This window comes from Equus caballus, chromosome 22, assembly GCF_041296265.1.
Source record: "Equus caballus isolate H_3958 breed thoroughbred chromosome 22, TB-T2T, whole genome shotgun sequence".
Classification (NCBI taxonomy): domain Eukaryota; kingdom Metazoa; phylum Chordata; class Mammalia; order Perissodactyla; family Equidae; genus Equus; species Equus caballus.
The window spans coordinates 21914282-21937077 of record NC_091705.1 but is presented as its reverse complement, the minus strand read 5'-3'; the positions used below and the strand labels follow the sequence as shown (position 1 = coordinate 21937077).

At 44.1% G+C, this 22796-nt stretch overlaps 1 protein-coding gene across 1 annotated transcript; it reads right to left on the bottom strand.

Annotated features, from left to right (window-relative positions):
• Window positions 1–1263: 1263 nt before the first annotated feature.
• Window positions 1264–22475, bottom strand: SIRPB1 (signal regulatory protein beta 1). Its single transcript, XM_070247735.1, is given in 7 exon segments — window positions 1264–3956; window positions 4504–4612; window positions 10159–10410; window positions 10413–10487; window positions 11076–11396; window positions 13342–13695; window positions 22284–22475. Coding segments are annotated over 6 exon segments (1182 nt in total). The 5' UTR covers window positions 22357–22475; the 3' UTR covers window positions 1264–3956; window positions 4504–4505.
• Between the last annotated feature and the right edge of the window lie 321 nt (window positions 22476–22796).

The following is a 22796-nucleotide window of genomic DNA, read 5'->3' as shown; positions in this document are numbered from 1 at the left end:
AGGAGAAGGAAGCTGGATTGTATAGAAGGAGAAGCTGACCTGCAATGAACTCCCAGTGAAGACCTCAGCTGGCCTCCCATTGAGCTCTGGTGCTAGGATGCTCCTTAAGAGTTGACCTGAGCTGGAGAGGGCTGGGCCTTTATATCACTATGTTGATGAGTCATTGGATGTGGCATGTTACCAGGCATGACCTTGGGCAAGGTGGCTCTTCTCAGCTGAGGCAATTCCAAATTAACTCTCCCAGAGTTAGGTCTTTATGTGACCTCACCATAACCAGGTAACCCAAAGTTCTCTGACCTCATTTAGTCTGACCTGGGCTTTACTAACTGGAGAAGTTCAAGATGAATATCATGGGAGATTGAGAAGCAGCTTCCTCTGGGATCTCTGAGTGCCTGGCTCTGGGGTGAGCGCTGGCAGAGGACAGAGGAAGGAAGAGAAGGAACCTCAGACCCGTGAAGTGAGATAAAACTTGCATGTATTAACACAGAATTCTCCCTGCCACACATTTCCTTGTGTTGTTCCCCTGGAGGGAGCAAGAAGCAGAGATCCAGCTGAGGACAAGATTTTGAATTTTTAAAATAGATTTATTCTTTTTAATAATTTTAGATTTTACAGAAAAATTGGGAAGATAATACAGAGAGTTCCTATACACTGCTGCACATAGTTTCTCTTGTTATTAACATCTCATATTAGCATGGTACATTTGTTACAATCGATGAACTGATATTGGTACATTATTATAAACCAAAGTCCATAGTTTATTTAGATTTTGGCTTAGCTGGCGCTGCTATAACAAAACACCATAGACTGGATGGCTATAAACAACAGAAATTTATTTCTCACAGTTTTGGAGGCTGGAAGTTGAGATCAGAGTTCCAGCAAGGATGGGTGAGGCCCCTCTTCCAGAAAACAGGTTTTTCATTGTATCCTCACATAGTGGAAGGGTTTAGGAATCTCTGTGGGGTCTCTTTTATAGGAGCACTAATCCTCTTCATGAGGATGGAGCCCTCATAATGTAATCACCTTCCAAAGGTCCCATCTTCTAACACCATCACGTTGGGCATTAGGATTATAATATGTCAGTTTCATGGGGAAAAGAACATTCATACCACAGAATAATCAAATACTTAATTGATTTTCTTGCTCAAATTGTTCCAGCTTTGGCCTTTGGGAGCTCTTTCAGTTGGTTTGTGCACTCGTTTGACATACTCCAATCAATGGGTGGTTTTTTTTTTTTGGTGGCGGGTTCTTTTTTTTTTTTTTGGCACTTATTTGTTTTTTGGATGTGTTGAATTTTTGATGGGATTTTTCAAATGCAAAGAGGTGAGATTAGTCTTTAACAAAAGGGCTTTAAAAGACAAGTGTCAGGTGATTGAATGAAGAAACATTTTATTTTGACACCCAACATTTAGTAGAAACTAATGTTCTCAATGAAGTATTCATTCATTTATTTTTTCAAAAATGTGATGATAACACTATGCGGCAGTCACCGTTGTGGCAACTGAGGATACAAGTAGTCCCTTCTCTGTTAGAACTGACATCCTATTTGAAGAAGAGACATGCACACAAGCAGATCTCACTTTGCATGGTGCTGATATGCATGAATTTCAGCTACTACAGTTTAGTTAAATAGCATCAGTCCCCCTCACATGGTTCAAATTCCAGTTACCACAGTAAATTTACCATGAGCAGTTGCACAAGTAGAAACTTCGCTGCTAGCTGTTCTCCAGTCCACAAATCACTATGTAACGAACAGGTGCTCATCATGGTCAGTGACACATCACATGACTTCTTTCAAAGTCTGTAGTAATTGGTCACTGTGATTCTGTAACTCAGTTAATGTACAGACAGCAAAGCATGTAGTTGTGTTGTCTTCTTGTCTCCCAGTGATGAACCCAATGAGATTCTGCATAAATCAATTATTGCCAAAGAGAATGGGAAACAGATGAAAATGCAGTGGAGGAATGAAAAGTTGTAATACTGGAAGTGAAATTCAAATAAAATGTACATGGAGTTATAGAAGAAACGGCTGCCTGTGGGGATGTTGACACTGATGCTGTTAGAAAGATTCCAGATGTGCAGCCAAAGGAACTCAGTGAAGGCACACTTACCACATAAATGAGGAAAGTGATGGTGAGGAAAAGGGTGAAAATGTCCCAGAGGCAGTGACACCAGCGAATACTTCAAATTAAAGGAACTTTTGTAAAGATTTCAGGACATTGAAAGCACAAGGGACAAAATGTTGGAAGCTGATGCAAACTTAGAAAGGAGTGTGATGATTCACCAAGGCGCAGAAAAGATGCTCGCTCTATATCATAAATTACACAACACGAAGAAGGCAAACACTGTTCAAACTGCTCTGGATAAGTTTTTACAAAGAAATAAAACACTTTAATTCTCAACGTTTCTCATGTTTCAAATGACAGTATATAAATAAATACTAGTTTTTCTATTTTTTCATTTCCCTCTACATTTAAAACTGACAGTAAGAGAATTTCTAATGTTTTGGAAAAACCGTTAAAGGTCACAGCACAATCATTATTAATCCCACCGTTTATGGAGATCACTTCCCATGGTTTCAGTTTGCGTGGTCATTTTTATGGTCCTGCACTACTGTGCAAAGTCTACTGCGTATCTTTAGTATGTCAGATGGTAATAAGTGCTAAGGAAACAAATTAACCAGGTTAGGAGGAATCGGAATCCCAGGTGAGAGAGAGGAATTGATATTTCACATACGGTGGCTTATGGAAAGTTTATAGAGTGACATTTGAGCAGAGACTTGAAAGAAGGGAATGAGTGAACCATGCAGACATATTGGGAGAAGCAGCAGAGGAGTGACATGATTTGATTTATATTTCCAAAGAATCACTGGTTGAAACAAAAGCCAGTTAGAGACATAGCGATGGTGCAGGAAGAGATGATGGTGGCTGGGACCAGGGAGTAGTGGTGGGTGAGACGTGTGCAGATTAGGGCTATAACTCAGTGGTGTGCAGGGGAAGGCTTGGACAGCCTCATGCAAGCCGATTGTTACATTTTCAGGAATTTTGCAAGCTGATTGTTAAACTGTTGATAGCTTGAAATACCACGGAAATTGGCAAGCACTACAAATCAGTTTTTTAAAAAATTTCTTTCGGAGAATCAATTTTTAAACATTTGCCATCTCACCACTGGACATAAGCATGTTGAAGGCAGAATTGAATATTGGGTAGAAGAGAAAGAGAAATCAAAGATGACTCCAAGGCTTTTAGACTGACAGCATGTGTACGATGAGCAACAGGGTTGGGAAGGATGCAGGATGATAGAAGAATCACTGTTTTCATCAGAGAGAGAGGAGGGAAATGTTCTTTCTGGGTTTGAGGAGTAGGACATTTAGGCAAAGGGAAAGGAGAATAAATTTTATTTTAAAACTAGGATGAGGGTTCCTTTGACCTCAAGAGGCGATAGGAAACCTCAACAAGGCTGGGGAGTTGGGGCCACACAGGAATCCAGAAGACAGAAGAACTCTTGAGAGCATGGCCATGAGTGTGTAGTTCGTGGCCAAGTCCCAAGATGATGGATGAGAGCCATCCTGATATGTGTAGATTTGACTTGTTTCTCACCTTCTGGGGAGATGTCTTGAGTCAGTCCCCAGAGCTAGTTCCCATGGCTCCTGTTCAGGACCGTATTTGAAGACCCAGCTCTGGGGGCATCAAGGACTGAGAGAAGGAACAGCAGGAGTGTGTGAACAGGCAGGTCTTTGCGGATGGGGGGCATTAGGAGCAGAGTCGTGAAAACTTCCTGTAGGCTCCTTCTCTTAAGCTAGACCCCTCAGGGAAGGAAGAAGGCAACAGAGACTGAGGGTGGTATGTAGCAGGAGAGGAAAGAAGGAGCTGTGGGAAACATGTCCACATTTCATTGTCTGCTCATCGTTACAGAAATCTTCCCTGAGTGCCTCCTATGTCTCTGGTGCTGTTCTCCTGCTGGGAAACTTGTAGTGAGAAGACAGGCAGCCACTGAGAAGGACTCTGCCACCTCAGCCTTCCTCCCCACATCCTGGTCCCCCTTCCCCATCCCTTCTACTATGTCACTCAGAGGGTCAGAGTGGGAAAAACTGTCAGAGCTGCAGATCTGAGACTTCTCAACACTAACGTAAAGTGTGGATTCCTCTTGCCTCTTGGAGCCCCAGCATTAGAATAATCTAGAGATGGTCTCCAAGGGAACCATCCCATTAGCTGCCCCTCATTCAGCCCGCTTCTGCCCACTTCCTGCATAGAACCCCCGGAACTCTTTGGATGCCCTCTAAAAACCCTTATTCCAGCCCACCTTCTGCAGGACTCCACACGGTTCCTGGCATTGAGAACCTCTTAGAGGATCCACGATACTCCTGAGGGTATTGAGAGAGATGTGTGACCTTCTCCTTACTCCACATGGGTCCTGACCCTGTGTGACCTGTGGGCTGGCCCCTCTTGCTGATTTGCCCTTTCTGGGACAGACCTTATCCTGCTGTCCCGGCCCCGCACTTACAGTCAGGCCCTCCACTTCCTGTGGACATAGATGGCAAACACGCCGATGGCCAGCAGCACCTTTGGGCCTAGGAAGAGGACAGCCAGAAGTGGAGAAGACATCTCTTGGCCTAGAAATCAAGGAACATGAGGAGCCATTAGAGGGGCCACACAAGAGTTGTTCCCAGGGCTACACTGAGTCCATCTGAGGCTACCTGGGCCATCAACATTCTGAAGATTTTGAACCTGCATCCTGCCCTGCACTCAGGCTTGAGGCAGAAATCAGGGTTCAGAGGTTCCTCATTCTCACTCACCCCCTTCTCAGGCTGCCAGGGCTGTCCTCCTGAGGGAAGTGTGGAGAGAATGTGTCCTCAGTGACTCATAATTGTGGCACCTGGTTTACTTACTTGATCCTCCCACCTCTACGGAGCAGGTACCATTATCCTCATTCTGATGAGGAAACTGAGGCTCAGAGAGTCACAAGATTAGTGAGATTCAAACCTAGGGAAATCCATCATTGTTGTCCTGTAGAATGACCCAGAGACCTCGCCTTTTGGACCAAGACAAGTCCAGCGTCTCAGGGTCATAGGAATGAATGTCCACACAGCATGCAAGTGGAGAGAGGACAGGTTTCACGGTGGGTGAGAGAGTTGCAAGGGTGCCCCCTTTCAGACTGGGGTGAGGCTGGATGACCCCATGTTCTCAGGAGCCGAGGGAGCCCTCAGGGTGGGCTGATCTCCTGAGACCAGGCAGGAGAACACTCTGGTGAGTCTAGGAAGAGATCTCATGCTTGGGAGGGGCTTCAGACACCATCCGGCCCACCAGGAGCCCAGTGCCCATGTCAGCTGAAATCCTTCTGTTTGACCTGGAAAGTAGTCATCTGAGGAAGCACTGTTTGGGTTCTTTGCATTTTTACAACAATCAGTTTTTGCTTTTAAAATTAAATAAATAAAGGTATTAAAATAATTTTTTGTAAGTAAAATAATCCTTAAGGACGGAGAGGACACCTCACCCTTTTGTGTTCCTGGGGGTGTTGCAGGATGACAGTTCTCACTGAGCACCTCTTTGAGACTTTCTCTCAGATGAAGGCAGCGGTGTTGCCCAAGTTTTCACCTCCTTTTGGAGGGCAGCTTGCATCCAAGGGCTGGCTGAACTGGAGTCAACAGGCTCAGCCCGCTCCCCTCCATTGAGAACAGTTCAGAAAGACCCCCTGGCTGTACAGCTCTGTGAGAGGGGTCGAGTCTTTGTTGTGCCTGCTTTCTGGTCAACAGCTCCCTTTCCCAGTCCCGTTCCTTCACACAGGCATGTTGATCCGGGCAGCACGCCACAGTAAGCTGCCGCATTCTCATCTCCATTTCAGAGTCTGCTTCCCAGTGTAACCGACCTATGGGAGTTCGTTTGGAAGTGGTCTGGAAAGCAAACTCTAAATGCAAATATGGAACTGGATCACTGGACTGGCTGACCAAGAGGACCCCGGCACTGGTGGGAAGTGGAGCAGAGGTAGGCCTGGCCTCCCCTTGTAGTGCAAGTGTTCAGACTTCACCAGTGGTGAACTGGGAGGGTGTAACCAGAGGAAGGGAATACCTTGGCATCAGGCATTTGAAATTGAGCTGAAAAATTGTAATTATAAGCACTATGGAATTGGATGGCTGTTGCTGGGGCATCAATCCTTTGGAGAAAGATAATGAAAAGTTTAGAGAGATTAATCACAGGGGAAAGGTCAAGTCTGAGGGCCAGAGGACTACCTGGCAGCACTGCAGAGTCTTATCTCCTAGAGCCAGAGGGTGGAAGAAGTGAGGATGGGCCCAGGACACAATTACATTAGCAGAGCTACAGAGGAGGTTGAATTCTCAGCTTTAGTGGCCTGCTCTGCCAGAATTGGGCCCTGATGGGGAAGGATGGACCCTGAGATGTGGGACAGGGACATATGGGACGAAGCACTCAGGAATCTTCAGTGACTTCTGGGTGCTGAGAACAATGGCAGCAGCACAACTCCTTATCTCCAAAAATGGCCTCTCAAACCACAAGAAAACACAAAGAGGGGAAAGTAAATTCTACTCAAAGTGGCTCTCAGTATTAGTTGAAGAGAAAAATGCTAAGACTTCAAAATAACTGAGTCAATAAAAAAAATCACCAAACCATAGTGCAGAATCTGTCACTAGGCTGCCATCCCAGTCTCACCCAGCCGCCAGGAAAAGTGACAGGACAGCTAGCAAAGGAGCCTGAGAGTTATTTGGAAATCCCACCACCAATAGTAAATCCACCATAAATTTGAAAATGTTGGAAAAGTGTCCTGCACATGAGAACATAGACCATAGGAAGGCGTTTCAAATTGTGTCCAATTGAAAAAGGTTGTCACAGAATCCTCAGAATCTGTGAATCTGTTACTTACATGGTAAAAGGCACTGGCCTTGGTGATTAAGTTAAGGATCTCGAGATGGGGACACCATCTTGGGTTATCTGAGTGGAGCCAGTGTGATCACAAAGATCCTTATAAGTGAAAGAGGGGGGCAGGAGATTCGGAGAAGATGTGAAGACAGAATCAGAGGTCAGAGTGAGGGGGGCCCTTACTGAGGAATGGGGGCAGCCTCTAGGAGCTAGAAAAGGCAAGGACACGGATTCTCCCCTGGAGCCTCCAGAAGGAGTGCAGCCCTGGCCCGTTGTAGACTCCTGACCTCTAGAACTGTAAGGTCATAAATTTGTGCTCTTTAAAGCCACTAAAACTGTGGTGATTTGTTACAGCAGCAATAGGACCCTAATACAAGGAGGCTGGGACATTTTAAAGGACAGATGTGACTAAAGGGACAGGCTCAATTTAAAGTGCATAACTTGTGGGGCAAAAAGGCTAAAAATAAGGAAGAAGTAGTGTTTGGCAATTTCACGGTGAAGAGAAAAAGGAAATCAAGGGGAGGGTTATGTAAGGTCTAAAAAGACAAAGAGAACCAAAAAACTCAGAGGTCTCAGAACCTTTCTCCCACTGTCAAAACCAACCAACACAAACTCCATTAACATACCTGGATTGTGCTGTACTGAGAGAAGAGAGGAACGTTCAACTAGTAATATGGTAAAACATCCCAATACCATAAAAACAAACATAAAGATGTGCATCTTCATGCTAAAACCATTGCACCCAATACTGCAGTGGCTGGAACCATCAGATGCCCAGGGCAGGCTGGGCATCCCTCTGCAGCAGGATCTCAAATGCATCTTGCACTTTGCTCCTGCCTGCCAACCAGGACAACCCAAAAACCATGTCCAGCCTCATTACGCTAGTGAGCGTTTTCGGTCAGGCACACTGAGAGCACCCAGAAGTAACAGTCATGTTCCGAGCCCCACAGGAGATAGAGACTAAGGAGCAAAACCAGGCTGGTTCAGACAGGACAGCATAGACCCAACTCTCTTTGCTCTCTCTGTTCAGTACAACTCTGACCCTTAGAAACAACATGAGGTACAAGTACAGGAGGACTCTGGAAGGAGGATGAAGAAGCAGACTGGCTGGCTCCTGAGGACTGGAGGGAGAACCCAGCAGCTGGGGGTCTAGATTCCACTCTCCCAACTGCCCAGCACAGGAGGAGACCAGACAAATGAGAAGTGTAACGTCAGCCATCTCAGTTCCTGCCTCAAGAAATGAGAAAAGGAGGAGCAAAGTAAACATAGCAAAAGGAAGGACACAGTAAAGAAAAGAGGAGAAAAATCAATGAAATTGAAAACAGAGAAGCAATAGAGAAAACCTCTAAAGCAAAAAACAGGTTGTTTGAAAAGATCAATAATATTGAAAACTTGTAGCAAGATTGACGATGAAGAAAGGAGAAATGACACATTCCAGTATCAGGAATGAAAGAGGGGACATCACCACAGACCCTGCAGACATCACAAAGATAATATGGGGAGATTGTGAACAACCCTACAGGCAGATTTGACAACCATAGAAAATGGACCAAATTCCTCAAAAAGCACAGCCTACCACAATTCACTCAATATGAATGTATAATTTGAATAGACCTAAACTATTGAGAGAACTGAATTGATAATTTAAAAATCCATGAAAAAAACCTCTCAAGACCCTGATGGTTTCACAGGAATATTCTACCAAGCACTTATAGATGAATTAATACAAATTTTGGTTCAAATAGACAGCTATAAAAGATATTTCGGAAAATGTGAGCATATAATGCATTTTAGATGATATTGTTAATTTTATTAAGTGTGTGATGGTATTGGTTTTGTAGAAAAGCCAACGTCGTTAATCACATGACCACACAGTAGTGGACTCCACTTGCATCTAGATGTGCACACATGACAAGTTATTAGTGGACACAATTATGTAACTTCTGTATGTCTCCTTTTTTGAGGGGAATTAGACAATTTACTATCTTTATTATTCCAGCAGGCAGGGCCATGGACATTCGGTGTCCCAGGGCTGACTCAGCAGATCAGGACAACACCATCGGGCATGTGGGAAGGGATATGGCCCTTTGAAGGGTTTTCTGGAGTAAAGACGCCTGGAAACCTGACTCGATTCTCTTCTGATGTTACCTGAGAGAGAAATAAGACATATTTTTTTCCTAGAAACGAGGACTCTGTAGGTCCTTGGACAATGCCCAGCTGAGGGGTAAGGTGTCTCTAATTAGCACATATTTCCTGTACAGGCTGGTGGTCCCTGTCCTCAGGGACTCAGATTTACCTGACTAGTGTAGCCCAATCACCTGGTCTAATGGCAAGATGTCTTCAACAACATCCCGCCCCCCCCACCCATTGCTCCCTGAGTCTCTTCTGTAAAACTCCAAACTCACAGGTGGTTGAAGCAGGAAAGGAGATCACAGATGAACTGGAATTTGCGCGTAGTAAATGTGTAGTGAGAGGTTCTTATTATTGTTGGTGCATTGTCAGAAATCAGGGAACAAAGGAGGCGAGCTGTGGCCACTCAGGGTTGACTAGGTGCCTGGTCCAGGCTCAAACCCCACACCTCAGGGGTCCCCTTCCAGAATTCCACAGAGTACTAGGTGCAGGCATCTGCTGGGGTGACATTACTGATGTGAATGGAAAAGTCCAGGGTAGAATAGGGACTAGGCAGAGGTTAGAATGAGCAAGGGGGAAGGAGGTGGGCTGACGTGGATGGTGACGTAATCATGGCCAGGTGAAGAAAGCAGGAGGCAGGATGCTCTGAACAAGATGATTTCCATCCTTCCCTTCTTTCTTTAATGTGTATTTAGGTCAAAAGATCTGTAAAGATATGTCTGAAACTCTTACCAGTGGTGACTCTTGGAGTGTGGGATTTGGCAGATGGGAGATCACTTCCAAGTTCTACTTTATATTTATAGACTTCTAGATTATTCTATAACAAGTTTAACTACTACTTTTTTTTTTTTTTAAGGAAGATTAGCCCTGAGCTAACTGCTGCCAATACTCCTCTTTTTGCTGAGGAAGACTGGCCCTGAGCTAACATCCGTGCCCATCTTCCTCTACTTTTTTATATGTGGGACACCTACCACAGGATGGCATGCCAAGTGGTGCCATGTCCACACCTGGGATCCGAACCAGTGAACCTGGGCTGCTGAAGCGGAACATGTGAACTTAACCACTGCGCCACCAGGCCGGCCCCATAACTGCTACTTTTAGCATTTAAAAAAAGGATAAAATTTAAAAAGAGCCACATGAGTTGGAGTGGAGGGCTCACCAGGGGTTCCACCTGTGTCCTGCTCCTTCTGGTGGGCAGAAGCCTCCAAGGTATGGTGTTTGGTGACCACTGGCTGCCCGTCATGCTCCACCTGGCAGGTGAGCCGCGCATCCTCCCTGTGGGCAGATGAGTTCACTACGAGCCAGCTCGTCCAGTTAAACGTCCCATCCTTGTTCTCTATGAGGGTTGAGGCTGTTTCTGTTCGGGTCACATTTTCGTTCTCCAACCAGGTCAGCTTTAGGTGCCGGGGGAGAACTTGTTCACCTGGCAGGTGACGTTCGCCAGGTTCCCTGCCATGGAGTGTTGGGAAACCTCCAAGGTGGGCGGAACTGAAACAGCACAGGGCAGAAGCTCTGACCTTATGGAACAGACAGATCACAGAGGAGGGCTCCATAACTTAGCTCCCACCACAGATGGGACTCACCCAGGACAGTGCCAGGCATGCTGCAGGGGCTCAAACAGTGAAGGTACTCTCTGCATATGAATGAATCACTAAGCACAGTGCCAGGCACACAGTAGGTGCTCAGGGACTGGTAGCTCCTATTAGGGTCACAATGAGTGAAATCAACCAGCACAGCCCCTGGCACACAGTGGGAAGATAATAACTGTAGTGAAATAAACGAAATCACCAAGCACAGAGGGGCTGGGCTTCGAGTAGGTGCTCAGTAATTGGAGCTGCTACTGGTAAGTAGGTGACACTACCTAGCACAGAGCTTGGCATGTGATGGGTGTTCACCTCACAGCTACCACTGAAACTGGAGTGAGTGACCAGCACATCCAGGAGCCTGGTGATTGGGAAGGACTGTCAGGAATTGGGTTCAGGGAAATTCAAGGCCTGGAGGAAACAGCAGGGGGAGGAGCTGGCTTGGGAGCTTGGGTGCAGGTGCGGGCTTGGGCTGGGGGTGAAGGGCGTCTACCTCGGATGGTCTCAGACAAGTTGGCCGTCCCACGAAGAGGAGGGCTCCCCTTCAGGGTGACGTGGGCCACCTCGCAGATGACCTGAGAGCGAACATCCCCCGGGGCCAGCAGCACCTGGGCTGTGCTGGAGACGCTGTAGGACACGCTGTCTCCTTCTGGGTCCACGTTGGTCTGGGAGGCTGACAGCTCATTGCCATTTTTGAACCATTTCAGGGTGATGTTTCTGGGGGAGAAGCCGTGGGACTCGCAGGTGAAGCTCACTGTCTGCTCAGGCGGGGCCCTCGCCGTGGGGCCCGATACCATGGGGGGAGAGGGTTTGGCTACAAAAGGAGCATTTATGAACAATAAACATGACTGTGACTATATCACTGATCATAAGCGTGTGACACTAAGAGCCTTCACATACATTATTTTTTAATCCTTCTATTAGTGCTGGGAGGGCGGGTCATCACTCTCATCCTACAGAGGAGGACAACAGGCTCCAGAGGTGAACTCTGAGTAGGGGGCAGGGTTCTGGGGAGACTCTGTTGCTACCACATCTAGGAAGGAAATTAGGTAAAAATCCAACAAATTAGAATACACATACCCACTGACCTAGCAGTGCCACTTCCAGTGGGCATCTCCCACTTGAGTAGAGTGGTGAGTGCTGGTTCTTTTTTTTTGGGGGGGGGGGAAAGATTAGCCCTGAGCTAACTACTGCCAGTCCTCCTCTTTTTGCTGAGGAAGCCTGGCCCTGAGCTAACATCCGTGCCCATTTTCCTCTACTTTATATGTGGGACGCCTACCACAGCATGGCGTGCCAAGTGGTGCCATGTCCATACCAGGGATCCAAACTGGCGAACCCCGGGCCACCAAGAAGTGGAACGTGCGCACTTAACTGCTGCGCCACTGGGCTGGCCCCACTGCAGTGCTGTTTTAATATCTCAAGGTTGAGAACAACTTTGCATCCATCAATAGATGACTGTAAAATGAGGGATTCTGTCTCCATACGATGGAGTGTTAGGCAGCTGTGGAAACAATGGCAGCTCTCAGGGTTGATATGGAATGCTTGATTGGGGATGATGTGCTTGAAAATTGGGAGAAGTTCCCAGTCACCTTGGGCCTTAGGGGCTGAATGTGATGGGCATTCTGAACCTTTGGGAAACTGATGAAAAGGAAATACGCTGGCTCCCTGTTCAATGGTTTGGTTTAACAAGTTTTCATTCAGTGCTTCCTATGGGCCAAGCTCTTCCATGGAAAGAGTGTCCAATGCCAGGGCAAGGAGTCTTCCCAGAATGAGATCAGGTTCCGGAACAATCCCCTCACTCACTGGCCATGTGACTGAGGGCCAGTCCCCCAACACCTCTTGGCCTCAGTCTCCCCATCTGTACACAGTGGCTTGGACTAGGTGGGTTTAAATGTCCATTGTGAAGTTTTAGGATTCAGGATTCTGGGCCTCTGGCAGGAAACCCCGAATGAGCAACGTTGTTGCCTCAATGGAGAAGCCCTAAATCACCCACATAGGGAGCTTCTTCCCTGGGTGAGGGACATTCTGAGATCTCCCAGCTCTGCCCAGAGCCTTCAGTGACTATGTGAGTTGGTTCCTGAATCACACGAGGGTTTTCTGGACAGACACAGAGCAAACACCCAACCTCTGTGCATCTCCTCAGAGTAAACAGTGATTCTGTGCCTCTTAGGGTTTTCCTCTCAATGTGATGTTTCTGAAGGTGAAGTGTTGAAACACACATTCTCCTCTCCTTGCCCTGCATGGATTACTTTTCTCACAGGAAGGCAAGAGAATGTGAGCTTCCTGGGAGAAGAGCCTTGGCCTACTGTGTCCACTGCTGCTTCCACAGAACCCAGAGCACAGCCTGGCACATAGTAGGTGCTTAGTAACTGCTGAGTAAAGGAAGCCTCCTTCATATTGAGGGGCACTCTCTGGAGGCAGGGGCAAGGTCTGGCCTTGTGACTCTGTGAGTCACTCAGACTTTCAGTTCCCTCATCCCTGGAACCAAAATGATGGACAGGATTGGAAAAGGCAAGGGCTGTGGATCCAGGCAGATGGGGGTTCAGACTTTTCCCTCCCTTTACCAACTGTGGGGCCTTAAGCAACTAGGACGACTTCTCCAGGCTCAACTTCCCTGATCTGTGGAAGGGGGTGACATCAGATCATGAATAAGCACCCACTGCTACATCTGATTCTTGTTGTTACTCAAAGAATGGAAGGCGTTATTACTGATTTGTTGTCACACACGAGGGGACAAAGGAGGCCCACTCTGTACTCACCACTCACGGTGAGCTGGGTGCCTGGTCCAGGCTTAAACTCCACGTCAGGACTCCCCTTCCGGAACTTCACACAGTAGTAGACACCAGTGTCTGCTGGGGTGATACTACTGATGCGGTTGGAAAAATCCACGTTGTTTCTCTTTGTGTTGTCTGAAACATGTGTTACTCGGGAGAAGTGTCCTCCTTTGAAACTGTAGATTAACTCTCTGCCTGTCCCTGTCCCTCTGAACCACTCGACGGGCCCCACAGGGATCAAGGAGGTCAGGGTGCAATGCAGAGTGGCCGTCTCTCCAGCTGCGATGGACACTGACTTCTCAGGCTGAATCACCTGCAGCTCTTCCTCACCTGCCGCTGCTGGAGGAAAACAGACTGATTATTCATCCTTATGTGATCCTGTAGGTTTTCTCCAGTGTTTATCAACAATAGCTCTCATTGACTGAGTACACATCATGAGTGGGCCTTGAGCTGAGTACATTGCATGTATCATTGCACATAATCTTCACAATGAGCCTGTAATGTGAGACCCGATTACAAATGAGGAAACTGATGTGCAGAGAGGTTAACTGATGTGACAGAGAGCCACACTGAGTGTCTCTCTGGGAATTTTATGATTCATCAAATATTTCTGGCTGTTCACTCTCTGGCCTCCTGGTGTGTTCCTGGACCTTTGCATTGGGTGGGACCATGAGACTTCTTTAGACCATTGACTTATGGGCAGAAGTGATGGAAGTACTTTTGGGATTTGCATTTAACTTCAAGAACCTCTGCACATCAATTTCCCAATTCCAATTCCCTCTTCCACACGCTCATGATGGGATCTGCTCCATCAGCCTGGATACTTGAGTGAGAGTGATGGGCAGAGCTTCCAATGCACAAGGAGCATATAGTTTAAATAAGAAGTCAGACATTGTTTCCAGTTCCTGGGGTTTGTGTCCATAGCATAATCATGTTATATTAGTTTCCTAATCCTGCTGTAACAGATTACCAGAAATCTAGTAGCTTAAAACAACAGAAATTTATTATCTTATAGTTCTGGAGGTCAGGAGCCCCAAAATGGTGTTTCTGGGCTAAAATAAAGGTGGCAGCCAAGCTGCATTTCTTCTGGAGGCTCTCTTCCTTGTCTTTCCAAATTCTAGAGGCTGCCCACATGCCTTTTCTAAGGGTTCCCATCTTCCTATCCCTCCAACCTCTTGCTTCCATTGTCACTTATTCTTCTCTACCTTTGATGTTTCTGCCTCCTTCTTATAAGGACCCATGTGATTACATTGGGCCCACCTTGGTAATCTAGGATAATCTCCCCATGTCAAGAGTCTTAACTTAATCACTTCTGCAAAATCTCTTTTGCCATATAAAGTAAAATTCACAGATTCTGCGTATTAGGACATGGACCTCTTTGAGGGGCCATTTTTCTGTCTACCACACACGTCTCTCACTGTTACAGAAACCAATTGCTTATCAAAAACCTATGTATATGGCACTGTCACACAGATTGAATGACAGAGCAACTTATCGGAATCTGAAAGAAGCACTATTCAAGCAGTGCACTGGTGAAACAGTTTGTAAGATAAAACTAGAAATCAATAATAGAAGGAGAAATGGAATGTTCATAAATACAAAGAAGTCAAATAACACACTCTTAAAAAAATCACTAGGTCAGAAAAGAAATCACAAGAGAAATTAGAGAATACCTTGGGACAAATGAAAACAAAAACACAATATACCAAACTTATGAGATGCAGCAAAAGCAGGGCAAATAGGAAATTTATAGCTGTAAATGCATACATTTAAAAAGAGAAAGGTCATAAATCAATAACTTTACTATATACCTCTTCACAAATTAGAAAATGAGAAAAATAAACCCAAAACCCAAAGTGAGCAGAAGGAAGGGAATAATGAGGATTAGTTCAGAGATAAATAAAACTCGAATGGAAAAACAACAGAGAAAATCAACAAAACCTAGAGAGACTCTTCAAAAAGATCAACAGAATTGACAAAGCTTTAGTTAGACTGACTGAGAAAAACAGAGGGAAGACTCAAATAACTAAAACCAGAATTGAAAGGACACTACTAAAATTTTACAGAGATTAAAAGAATCACAAAAGAGTGCTATGAGCTATTGTACACCAATAAATTGGATATCCTAGATAAAATGGATGAATTCCTAGAAACATGCAGCTTACCAAGACTACATCATGAAGAAATAGGAAATCTGGATAGACCTATAACTAGGAAGGAGATTTGAAATAATAATCAAAAATCTCCCAACATAGAAAGGCTCAGGAGCACTAGAATACACTGGTGAATTCTACGAAATGTTTAAAGAACTAACACTAATTTTCCTCAAACTCTTTCAAAAACTTAAAGAGGATAGCCAGCCCTGATGGCCTAGTGGTTAAAATTTGGCATGCTCTGCTTTGACAGCCCGGATTCCATTCCCAGGTGCAGAACCACACCACTCATCTGTCAGCAGCCGTACTGTGGTGGCAGCTCACATAGAAGAACTAGAAGGACCTACACCTAGAGTATACAACTGGGTACTGGGGCTTTGGGGAGGGGGAAAAATTGAAGAGGAAGGAAGTCTTCCTATCTCATTCAGAGTCATTCTGAGACTCATTTGTAGGCCAGCATTATCCCAATACCAAAGCCAGGCAAATGCACTATAAGAAAACTACAGACCAATACCTCTTATGAAAATTGATGCAACAACCCACAACAAAATATTAGCAAACCAAATTCAACAGAACGTTAAAAGAATTTTACCCCATGACCAACCGGTATTTATTCCTGGAATGCAGGAATGGTTCAACATATAAAAATCAAACAATGTAATAAACCACATTAATAGAATGAAAAGAAAAATAAACAGATGATCATCTCATTTGAGGCAGAAAAAACATTTGATAAAAGTCAACATTTTTCATGACAAAACAACCAATAAGTTGGGAATAGATGGAAATTTCCTCAAAATGGTAAGGTCGTATGAAAAACCCACAGCTAACATCATACTCAAGAGAGGAAGTCTGAAAGTTTTTTCCCCTAAGATTGGGAACATGACAAAGATGCCCACTTGCTCCAATTCTATTCAACACAACACTGTAAGTTCCAGAAAAAGCAATTAGGCAAGAAAAATAAATAAAAGACATTCAAACTGGAAAGGAAGAAGTAAAACTATTCCTATTTTCACATGATATGATTTTATATGTAGCCATTCTAGAGGTTACACACACACACACACACACACACAAACACAGAGTTAATAAATAAATTCACTAAATTTTCAGGAAAAAAAATCAACAGACAAAAATCAGTTGCATTTCTATACACTAGTGATGAACAATCCAAAAAGGAAATTAAGCAAACAATTCCATTTATGATAACATCAAAAAGTATAAATACTTAGGTATAAATTTAACCATAGAGATGAAAGACTTGTACACTGAAAGGTACAAAACATTGCTGAAAGAAATTAAGGAAGACACAAGTAATGGAAAAACATCCCATGTTCATGGATTGGAAGACTTCCTATTGTTAAGATGAGTATTGAATACTACCTAAAGCAACCTACAGATTCAATACAATTCCTCTCAAAATCACAATGATATTCTTTGCAGACAGAAAAGCCTATTTGAAAATTCATATGAAATCTCAAGGGACCCCAAATAACCAAATGATCTTGAAAAAGAACATAGTTGGAGGACTCACACGTCCTAATTTAAAAACTTGCTACAAAGCTACAGTAATCAAAATGTGGCACTGGCATCAGAACAGATATAGAGACCAATGGAATAAAGAGCCTAGAAATAAACCCTCACACATGTGGTCAAGTGATTTTTAACAAGGATGGCAAGACCATTCGATGGGGAAAGGATGATCTTTTCAAATGATGGTGGGGAAACTGGATATCCACACACAAAAGAATGAATTTGGGTCTTTACCTTATGCTATGGACAAAAATGAATTCAAAATGGATCAAAGACCTAAATATGAGAGCTAAAACTATAAAATTCTTAAGAAAAACCATAGGAAAAACTCTCCATGACATTGGATTTGGCAATGATTTTTTTGAATATGACACTAAAAGCACAGACAACAAAAGAAAAATATGTAAATTAGACTTCATAAAAATTAAAAACTTTTGTGCATCAGAGGACACTATCAAGACAGTGAAAAGGCAACTCACAGAATGGAAGAAAATATTCGCAAGCGTATATCTCATGAGGGATTAATATCCAGAATATATAAAGAACTCTTATAATTCAATGACAAAATAACAAATAACCCAATTAAAAGATGGATAAAGGATTTAAATAAATATTTCTCCAAAGAAGATATACAAATGGTCAGTAAGCACATGAAAAGATGCTCAACACTACTAGTCATTAGAAAAATGCAAATCAAAACCCCTATGAGATAAGTCCTTCATATCCTTTTGGATGGCTATTATCAAAAACAAAATAAAAACAGAAAATAAGTGTTTGCCAAGAGGTAGAGATATTGAAACGCTTGTGCGCTGTTGGTAGGAATATAAAATAGTGCAGCTGCTGTGGAAAACGGTGGTGGTTTCTTAAAAAGTTAAATATAGAATTTGCCATATGATCACAACAATTCTACTCCTAGGTATATACTCCAAAATGTTAAAAGCTGGGACTCAGACAGACACTTGTACATCAGTGTTTCAGTGTTCATAGCATCATTTTTCATAATAGCCAACAAGTAGTAGAAAGAATCCAAATTTCCATCAAGAGATGTATGGATAAACAAAATGTGGTCATATACATACAATGGAATGTTATTCAGCCCTCAAAAACAATGCTATTCTGATATATCTTATAAGATGGATGAACCTTGAAAATATTATGCTAAGTCAAAGAAGCCACATTCAAAAGGACAAATAACTGATTCCACTGATTCCTCCTATATGACATACCTAGAATAGGCACATTCATAGTAACAAAAAAGCAGAGGTTACTAGGAGCTGAGGAGAAGGAAGAATGGGAACTTGCTGTTTAATGGGAACAGAGTTTCTACTTAGGATGTTGAAAATGTTCTGGAAATGTATACTAGTGATGCTTTCACAACATTGTGAATATACTTGATGCCACTGAATTGTATCCTTAAAAATGGCTAAAATGGTAAGTTTTATGTTATATATATTTTACCACAATTAAAAATATGTACTAAGACAAGCTAATCCCCCCATGTAGAGCCTTTGAATTGGACTAAATGGCTCAAGGAAAAAGATAAAACGTGTGGTTCTAAAGGCTGATAGATTTCAGAAACGTGCACTTGGATGGAGAGATAAGACCATGGGAGGAAGCAAGGAAACCACAGACTTCAAAATTGTGTTTTGAAGAGAATTGTGGGTGGTTGACTGTGCTTGGAGAATGAGTTATTATCTGAAGGGACGCGAGTCACCTTTGGGCCAATCACTGAAGCACAGGTGCAAGACTCTCCAGTTCCACGTCACTGCCTCAGTGACTAGCCAGTATCTGGACTCAGAGAGAGATACAAAAAGATTCCTCCTTATTTGAAGTGTTCTCAAAAACAGGTGGATTCTGGTGGCAGGAATATAAATCAGAGGCGCAGGGTGTTGTGGGACCACAAATGAATTCTGTGTTCTTTTCTATTTCTTAGCGACTCCTCAGGAGAAAATTTGTGTTCACCTTTGGAGTTTGTGAGCTGGTGAAACGCACCCACTTAGCACTGTTTGTACCCAAACCTGCCTCCTAAGGAGGGCACGTGCTACTACAGGGCAGGTCCTGGTGTGCCCAGAACATCAGGTGGTTTGGGTTTTTAAGTTTGGAGGAGAAGATTGGAAACTCAGACAAAAATTGGGAGAAACATGGATGAATCTTGGAGGAGAAATGGAGGGAATAGAGGATGGAGGAGAGAAGAGGGACCAGAGGGTCGAGACCCATCTGCCAGCTGTGTGTCTATAATTCTCATATTTCCATCTCTGGTCCAAGCTTTTCCCCTGAACTCTGGACTTGTATGTCAGCCTCACACTGACCTTGTTCCTTGGATGGAAATAAACATCTACAGTTAACGTGTCCCAAACCGAACTCCCGAATTTCCCCACAGCCCTCTGTGTCTCAGCTGAGGCACCTCTATTCTTCCAGATGCTCAGGTCACAAAGGCTTGGACTCTTTCTCTCCCACCCCCAATCCTCTGCATCAGGAAATCCTGTTGGCTCGACTCCAGCAGGCATCCAAAATCGGCCTCTTTCCCCATCTCTACTAGCTACTGCCCTGGTACAAGCCACTTTTTCTTGTTTGCGTGAAGGCAATGACCTCTTACCTGCTCTAGTTGCTTCTGTCTACGTCCTGTTTAGTCTCTTCTCAATCAAATGCTGGAATAATTTAAAGCTCATGGCAGGTCACATCTATTCTCTCTTCAAATCCTTGCAGTGGCCCCTAAGTCGCTCAGAGCAAAAGCCCAAATCCTTGAACACAGCATGAAGATCCTACTCACAGGGCCTTTGCACGTGCTGTTCATAGTCAGGAAGGCTCTTCCTCATAGCACTACAAGGCTCACTTCTGCACCTTCTTTTTCTCTTTACTCAAATTTCCTCTTTTTAGTGATGCCCATGCAGACTATCATACTAAGCATATCCCACCCTGTAGTGTCTCCCAGTTCTGTTTCTACCTCTTATGGGGGAGGAAGACAATTCCTCCACCCATTCTAGGTCTTTCTGGCTGGTCTATGAATTAAAATTGACATGAAACAGAATAACAGGAGAAAATCAAACAAAGCTTTATAACATGTATACATGGGAGAAACCCAGGAAAACTGAGTAACTCTCCGGAATGGCCAAAGCTGTCACATTAGGTAGCATCTTCAGCTAAAGACAAAGGAGAATGTTGAGGATAGTGGTTTGGGACTTCAAAGGGAAGGAAGGAAATTTACGTGGAGATGGAAAATCCAAATGTTTGGTAGACAGAACTTTGCTAAGAATGGGCTTAGCAAGGACCCTCACAGTCTGTCTACAGATACCCAGAGTTATCTATGGTGATGGCCCGTCCTGGGGACAGGTCTTCTATCTTAAATTATTTTAGGCAGTTATGGGGAAGATCAAAGTTCCTTTCAGAGTCTTTTGTTCTTAAAAATAATCAAGGCAAGAGACACATTTTTGGGTTGGCCAAGTCTGATCCCCCACACTATAATTTAATTTTCTCCTTAGCACATCATTTTCTGATGCACTATATTATTTACTTATTTGCTATGTCTATTGTAACTGTCATTTCCCCACTAGGATATAAGCTCTATGAGGGCAACTACTTTGTCTCTTTTATAGATCAATGCACCCTAAGTTCCTATATCAGCTCCTGGCACATAGTTGGTATCTAAAAATTGTTTGGATGATGTGTGAATTGCCCCATGTGACTCCTCTCTGGGACCCTGAAGTCAATTTTAATTGGATAATCTCTGTGGAAGTTATGTCAAAACCTGAGTTTCCCATATAGATGACTTTGTGAAAAACAAAAGCAAATTGCACATATGCAGGAAGCAGAAGAGCCCAGGAGAAGAAAACCACAAACCCGCTTCCCCACACCCCACCCTTCCCCATAGCCAGTGGCAGCAGCTGCAGAAATCTCATGTTATGGAGGTGGGGTAATGGTTAAACCCATGAGTTCTAGAATCAGACTGCTTGAGTTCAAATCACAGCTCTACCGTTTACCTCTGAGTGACCCTGAAGCTCTCTGTGCTCCCGTTTTCTTATCTGTAATGTAGAGGTGACAAGAGTAGCTACCTTGGATGTGATGAATTTATGAGATAGCAGCTGTTGGTATTTCCAACAGTGTCTGGACATGGTGAGTGTTCAAGAAATTAAAGTTATTACTCATTAGCTTCTTGAGGTATGGAGGCTTCAGCTGACATTAGATGACATAGATACAGATATGGATATGGATATAATTATAGACACAGATCATACAGGCAGGAGTCTCTGTATCTTTATCCTCTTCTCTTCCCCTCACTTCTATCCAGTATGGAAGAGGGACTCCATGACAGTACTGCACAAACAGAGAAGTTTGCTTCTCTGAAGAGCTTGGGGGAGTGTAAAGGGGGTAAATTTAGAGAAGTAGGAAGGATGCTGGATGAGAGAAAGGGAAAGTTAAGCATCTGTTCAATGTGTATTTCATGTAGACTGAAAATCATTTGAAGAGAGCAATAAGGAAAGTCTTTTCAAAAATCCTGTGCATGTGTGCATAATTCCTCACACCCCCTCACACACATATACACACATAAATACATGCATTCACAAATAGATATAAAAGTGTGGCCTGGCATGCTAGTATACAAGGTTGTTTTGATGGTTAAATGAAGATATAATACATATTAAAAGCTCAGTAAAAATATGTTGCATAGGAACCGCCCAACGCATCACTAACACAGGTCTGCGAGCGCACACAGCAGAACTGAACTCTGCTGACCTCTCGGCGCCATGATGCTGACGACTATTCTTGTTTGCTTTTCTGTACTTTCTAGTTTTTCTGCAATTAGCCTCCTCTGAGAAGCTGAGCAACATAACGTGGTTAAAGGGATGAACTCTGGAGCTGGTCGCCCAGGGTTTGAATCTGGGCTACTCCACTGCCTTATGCAAGTGATATTGGGCAAGTTATGCTCTCTGCCTCAGTTTCCCCAGCTGAAAATCAGTGATAAAGTCGCAGCTATCACACAGAGTTGTTGTGAGGATTAGATGAGTTAACATGCACAAAGTTCTCCTTGTTGCTGTTTGAAGCATCATCTGTTTCGAGGCCTCTGGCAACCAGCTGAAGGTGATGGATCCACAGAGAAAACGCTCAGATCCCTGATTTCATGCTGTCAGATAGTGCCCAGTCCTGGGCCTTCTGTGATAGCACTGGGTGGTGTACCTGTGTTTACCTGGAGGCCCTAAAAGTCCAGGGTCAGGGAGAAGGAATTCTAACCCAAGGAATGCTCACCTGTGAGTCCCAGCAGTAGAGTCAGCAGCAGGCAAGGAGGAGGGCGGTGGGGCCAGGAGGCAGGAACGGGCATACTGGAGGCCTGAGGAGCTGCTCTGTCCAAGTGTGTGTGCTGGGGAGAACCCTGACGCCCCTGCTCTGTGGAGGGGAGAGAAGGCCTGCCTTCTGTGACATAAGAGGAAGTGCCTATGATGGGGTGATGTGGCTGTGACAGCAACCTGCTTGTAGATTCTAGACAGTTCCTGCTTCTAGATTGTGAAATAGGAATCAGGCATAGGTGGCTACGCTTGAGGAGTTACTCATCTTACGTTTTCAGAAAGTCATGGACAGGCCTAGCAGAAATAAGGCTTCCTCCCTGTCAACAAAAGAAATCATTTCCTGACTTCTTTCAGGAGAGGAAGTGGGTTATATGACCCCGCAATTTCACTCCCAGGCGTTTATCTCAGAGAAATGAAAACTGATGTCCACACAAAAACCCATGCATGAATGTTTATAGTAGCTTTCTTTCTAATA